Source organism: Gymnoscopelus microlampas, assembly GCF_963454915.1.
Source record: "Gymnoscopelus microlampas genome assembly, chromosome: 18".
NCBI classification, from domain to species: domain Eukaryota; kingdom Metazoa; phylum Chordata; class Actinopteri; order Myctophiformes; family Myctophidae; genus Gymnoscopelus; species Gymnoscopelus microlampas.
Window position 1 is genome coordinate 15,507,308 of NC_139955.1, and position 6,120 is coordinate 15,513,427.

General features: G+C 38.5%; 1 protein-coding gene across 1 annotated transcript in view; it reads left to right on the top strand.

The window, feature by feature from the left end:
• The window catches only part of gria2b (glutamate receptor, ionotropic, AMPA 2b), a 65,969-nt gene extending 64,141 nt beyond the window's left edge, over positions 1–1,828 (top strand). The window contains exons 14-15 of the mRNA XM_084085864.1: positions 943–1,191; positions 1,705–1,828. Of these exons, the coding sequence (XP_083941990.1) occupies positions 943–1,188 (246 nt within the window). The 3' untranslated portion in view covers positions 1,189–1,191; positions 1,705–1,828. The remainder of the gene's footprint in view (positions 1–942; positions 1,192–1,704) is intronic.
• The last annotated feature ends 4,292 nt before the right edge of the window (positions 1,829–6,120 follow it).

The window sequence follows — 6,120 nt, forward strand, 5'->3', positions numbered from 1 at the left end:
AGCTCATTTCAACTACAACTACTGCCCTCTGTCACAGGGCATCCCTTTAAATGGTCCTTGTACAGCACACCAAACAACACAGATTCACAACACATAGACACTATGCATGCCATATTGACTGCTACTGCCTTTCATTTGAAATAAAGCCTTCTAAATCAACAGCCCAAATACTAACCTTATCCACCACATTGCTGTAGAAGTAACCCCAAATGACACGCAACAACCACAGTATGTGTTTTGAGTCTGTCCTGTTGTTATTTTATTGTGCTTAGCAGACACTATACCAGCATTAACCCATTCAGTCCGGGAATGCATCTGTGTCATTTTAAGATTTCTTTGACTATTCAAAAATAGCAGATCTACAAGCTCATAGCACGGCACAGAGTGCCGCGCTATGAGCTTGTAGATCTGCTATTTTTAGAAAAATCGTGAAAATGTGTGCAATTTGGCTGATTCTACAAATGTCGTTTAAATCCTAACAGTTTTTTGAAAATACTTAGGTTGCTATATCAGTGGTACTCAAACTTTTTCATGTCAAGGACCCCCAAAAAGATATGTATTCGGCCGCGGACCCCATCTCAAAATGTTTTGTTCCAGGGACCCCCCAGAAGCAAAGATTTGAATTACAAATGTTGGCTTTAAAAATATATATATTCAAAGATTTGCGCACATTTTCAAGATTTTTTCAAAAACTGCAGATTTGAGTGCCGCGCTATGAGCTTGTATATCCGCTATTTTTGAATAGCCAAAGAAATCTAAAATGACACAGTTCCCGGTCTTAAAGGGTTAAATCAACTGTGGACGTATTGGAATTAGCGGTGAATTGTTGTGGCTCGTTGTAATACTTTTTGTTGTTGCTGTCTGATTATGATTTTGTTTGTTATACTTGTTACCTTTTTCTCCTTTCATCCCACTGACCACCGTCTCATGTGCATTTCACAGGAGAAGACGAGCGCCCTCAGCCTGAGCAACGTGGCTGGGGTCTTCTACATTCTGGTCGGCGGGCTCGGTCTGGCCATGCTGGTGGCCTTGATTGAGTTCTGTTACAAGTCCCGAGCCGAGGCGAAACGCATGAAGGTGGCAAAGAATGCACAGAGTATTAACCCAACTTCCTCGCAGAATTCACAGAATTTTGCAACTTATAAGGAAGGTTACAACGTATATGGAATCGAAAGTGTTAAAATTTAGGGGGTAGGAAACGAGGTTTTCATAAATTACACCCCCGCCCCCCTCCCCCCTCTAAATGCACGCTGTTTTGGCTCCATCTGTTCCATCCGTGAATGTTAGTGAATGAAGAGATTGGCCAAAGATTCGTATGGATTTGACTCATAATTTGATGAGAGAGAGCTATCCCTTCCTTCTTTACAGCTTATCGTGTTTGTCCTTCTTTAGTTCCCTTGCTATTTGACTTCATTTTCATGTATGAATGTTGGCCACCCACGTCAATATCTCTGTCGCATCGTGACCATAATGCTTGCTAAGATCATTTACAAGCCTTTACATGAACATAAGCTTCCTGCATCGTGTTTATTCATGCCGATCACGTTTGTTTGTCATTTGCATTCTCACATTTTCAACATTTTTGAGGTTGAACAATTTGGAGATATTCTGAACTAACGTGTATCCTTGTTTGTGTGTGTGTGTGTGTGTGTGTGTGTGTGTGTGTGTGTGTGTGTGTGGGTGCGTGGGTGCGTGCATTCTTAGATGACCTTCGGGGATGCCATGAGGACTAAAGCAAGACTATCTATAACTGGGAGTACTGGTGAGAATGGTCGCGTACTGAGTCCAGAGTGTCCCAAAGCCGTCCACGCTGTCCCCTACATCAGACCTGATCTGGGACTCAACGTCAGCCTGACAGACCTGTCCTGAGACCCCAACCTTCCGAGTGCCTTACAATGCTTTCAATACAGCCATTTTGCTCTCCTTTCACCTTTCCCTGCTTTTCTTTGTGGGTGCTTTCACCTCTCTCTCTCTTTCTTTTTCTCTCTCTGGTGAAACGCACTTTGAGATGGGGGCATTGTCGTGTCATTGTACCACAAAGACTTATTTTCTCCCCGCTCTGTTCCTCCAAACAAAAGGCCCTTCTCCTGTATGGAATTACATCTCTGGATACAAAAGGTTTTCTTTCTACGCTGATGACACCATCATTTCGTACCCATTGGACTGGAGGGACAGGACTGGAAACTAGGGCTCGATTGACGTCAGGGGCTGCTTGTGAGAGGTGGAGTTCAGTATTCTGAATAACTCAATCTTGTGTTGTGTATGTGTGCGGGTGTATGTGTGTGCGTCTGTACGTGTGTGTCTCCCTGTGTCTGTGTGTGTGCAGCGTTGGCATTGTCGACAACACACTGTTTCTGTAGCCACAACCACCAGTACTGGAGAAGTTCAAGCACACCTGCCTTCATCTGCATTTAAGATGTGAAATTGTCTTTTCTTTTTTTTCTAATAAAATTCAAGAAAAAAACTAGCAAAAAATGTTTTTAGGTATTTTCACGAAATAGCTTTTAAATAAACTTGCTTACATACTGGTTGGATATAAACATGTTAATGTGAGTATACTGAGAGAACAATTACTAAACAGCTTCTAGTTACATATTTTTAAAGCCAAATACTTTGCTTAATGGAGCGGAGTGTGAAATGTTTAAAATCATGTAATTTATTACTCTTCTAAACTTTCCTGTATAGCTTATTCTTTAACATTTTTGTTGATATGAAATATTTGTCAATGCTTGACAATTAAATTGTTTTGACATTTTGACTTGTTAACAGTTAGTGCAGCAGTCTTACTTTTGTTTCGTTTTGTTTTAGATCATTTTGTTTTCTTCAGTGCTTCTTGCGTTTATATTATTTTCTGATGAGGATCAGGGTAGTCAATCTACAGTACTTTCAAGATGAAATGAGTCTGTTTACACACCATGAATGCAACAACAACAAAAAACGTGTAGTTATGTATTATTACATAAAATGTTTGTAGTGAAGTCAAACGCAATCATAAAGAGTCACATGATGGTATGAAGGCTCATTTATGCTCAATGTTAAAAATGGAAGTGGGTGGAAACCTTTTCTTCATCCTCTGTGTCATTTTCATCCTCATTTATATACACACTTTTGGATTGCTTATGGATATGGACGAAACTAGCAGGACCACCGTGATTTGTAACAACATCCAGTCTGAGCGACACGTGACAAAGACTTTTTAAAAATGGCAGAGCTTTTTGAGGAGAGGTTGTGCGAGTCACTGAGAGCTTATATATGATGTCATTTCACCTGCTCACAGGGACAAACAGTTGTTACAGAACTCTTCCTTATCCGGAAGCCTGCATTATTACCACCTTCATCTTTGTTGTCAGTAAACCTTGGTATCTGAACTGCCCTCTAGTGCAGTGGTTCTCAAACATTTTCAAGTCAAGGACCCCCAATGTGATAATTATGTATTTGGTCGCGGACCCCCATCTCAAAAGATTCTATTCCAGGGACCCCATAAGAGAGGGTTTTGTTAAAAACAATTGAAACATTTTCCCAAATGTTTTCAAGATTTTCAAAGATTTTGAAAATAGCAGACACATAACCGCAATGCGTTGTGAGCTTGTAGATCAGCTAACCGAAGTATAAATTAGGATTAAAGTGGTTTAACTGGTCCTCATTTCTTGGGGACCCCCTGGAACCCCCTCAAAGACCCCGGGGTTCATGTTCCGGGACCCCACTTTGAGAGCCACTGCTCTGGTGGACTTATTGTATGTGAGCAGTGATGGTTACATCGTTTGAAACGGACGTATCTATTTTCGTACGTAAAAGGAGCATTAATGAGCCTTAAGATGCCAAATGATTACGAGTGCCAAATCCTAGTGCCAGTAGATAGTCTTAATAGGATCACTGAGTGCCCTCTCAGTAGATGTAAACCATGCATTCTGTAAGTTTTGTAACTAGGTGTACAGTTGGTGGCAGAAACGGTGTTTATACTGTGCAATAGCCTTCTTGCATTCTGTTTTATTTCTTTCAGGATTCCATTTATTTTGCATTGATCTGAATATAAAGTACCAGTTGCATGTCGTTGCTGCAGATACATGAATTCATTTCATTTAAGCTAAACATGTGTTTCCATTTTAATGTTTAACTGTTTGAGATTGGAAATACAATGTTAGACATATATACTATATATACCATATATTTTATATAAAAGTATAAATATTGGAGAAAAAAAAGAGTTATAGCCCCTTTTCTGTCATTGTTTTTAAAGGTAGTCACATGAAATACTACTTTTGGTCTATTTAACTAATTCACGATGCCGTTTCAGATGTGTGTGTGTGTGTGTGTGTGTGTGTGTGTGTGTGTGTGTGCGTGTGCGTGTGCGTGCGCATGCGCGTGTGCGTGTGCGTGACGTGTGTGTGTGTGTGTTGTCTTTTCCAGGATGCATTCTTAAAGATATTGTATATTTTGTGAGACAACGTATAGTACAGACAAGCACTTCTGATTTTGGCACATATGAAAGGTTTTAGTGAGGCGGGATTGTTTATCTGGCTCTATCTGATATTGACCTACAGTATCACATGCCTCTGTTTGAGTGGTCTTGGAGGCGTAATGTAGTATCATTATCACTGTTGCTTTTTTGTAATTGAAAATAGAAAAATAGGCAGTCATTTCTTATCTCATCACATATCCACACTCTTCTCTAACATTTTGTATGGAATGTGTGGTAACTTGTTTATTTTTGGGACTCTTTCTAAATAAAAGTGCGTAATCTAATATTGTTCAACGTGTTTCAGTTTTTAACACCAAAACCAAAACTAAGTGAATAAGTTTATATGGTCACATATAGGCTGTTAGTTTGTCATGCCTACATATTAACTTTCTTCCCATTTATAGTGACTGATCAAGACCAAGATGAAAACAGCATGTTTTCATTAGTTGTGCACAAGAATGGAAGGACACATGTCACAAATAGCCTAGAGATTTTGGGTACTTCTGACAAATAAATCACTGTTGTTCTACTCTAGACCTGTGAGTAGACAAAATTCATGATGACAGATTGTGAGACCAAATTCACTACATCAGATATTCTTGTATCGATCAGGCTTTAGATCATAGGCCTACAAATGTATTTATGTATTTTTTCAGCATTTCATTGAGGTGAATTTAATGTTACAGGTTGGCCTTCAATACACATTTTAGAAAAATACTTGATAACGGCAGTGGGAGGACTAATCCAAACTGTTAACTCCATTAAATCAAGATAAATGGTTCTTTAAAACGTTCATTTTAAGATCATGTACACAGGTTTATTATGTATGTGTCTGTATGTGTATGTATGTATGTATGTACAGTATGTGTATGTATGTACAGTATGTACAGTATGTATGTGCTCATGCAGAATAAATATATTTTTTAAATAGTTGTAAAATACAGTTTTGAACCAAACTTCCAATTGCTATGTTTCTCCACCAGGCAGAGATATTGGATTCACACAAGGACTTCCATACAGTATGTAGTAGTAATAATAATAATAATAATACTTTTTTCACCTATAATGACAATATGATAATGATAATAGTGGTATAACAAAGTATGTTTGTGGGTTTTTTATAAATATGAACTAAAAAATATAAATAATAACTATCCATTGGAACACAGGTTCTTTTTTCTATTTCCTGAAAAGTAACGGTTTTGGACGTAGCCTACAGTTCAAGGTTTCTGCCCAACAGCGAACGGCCAGTGTACAGGAGAATATGATAATTAATTATCAACAAGTGCATACAGGGGAATAATAATTAATTACCAACGGCCAGCATACAGTAGTTAATAATAAAATTGCCCATGGCCACTGCATATACGTAGTATAATAATTGGTGGAACTGTGCATTATTCAGTAAATGTTAATTAAAACAGTTAATTGTGCAGTTAATCCACACAGCATAGTGATCAATGACCTGGCTGAAACCGATAAAATGAAGAGTTGCATTTTATTTCATTACATGCTCATTTAATCTTCATGATTGATGATTCTGTTCCCATTCCCACTCCATTACTTTACATAAACTGATTAGTGTCTAAACGTGAGCACGCATTCATATGAGGAACCAGCCTTCCTGAATTGCTGATTTGAGGGGTCACGCAGTGCGTGCG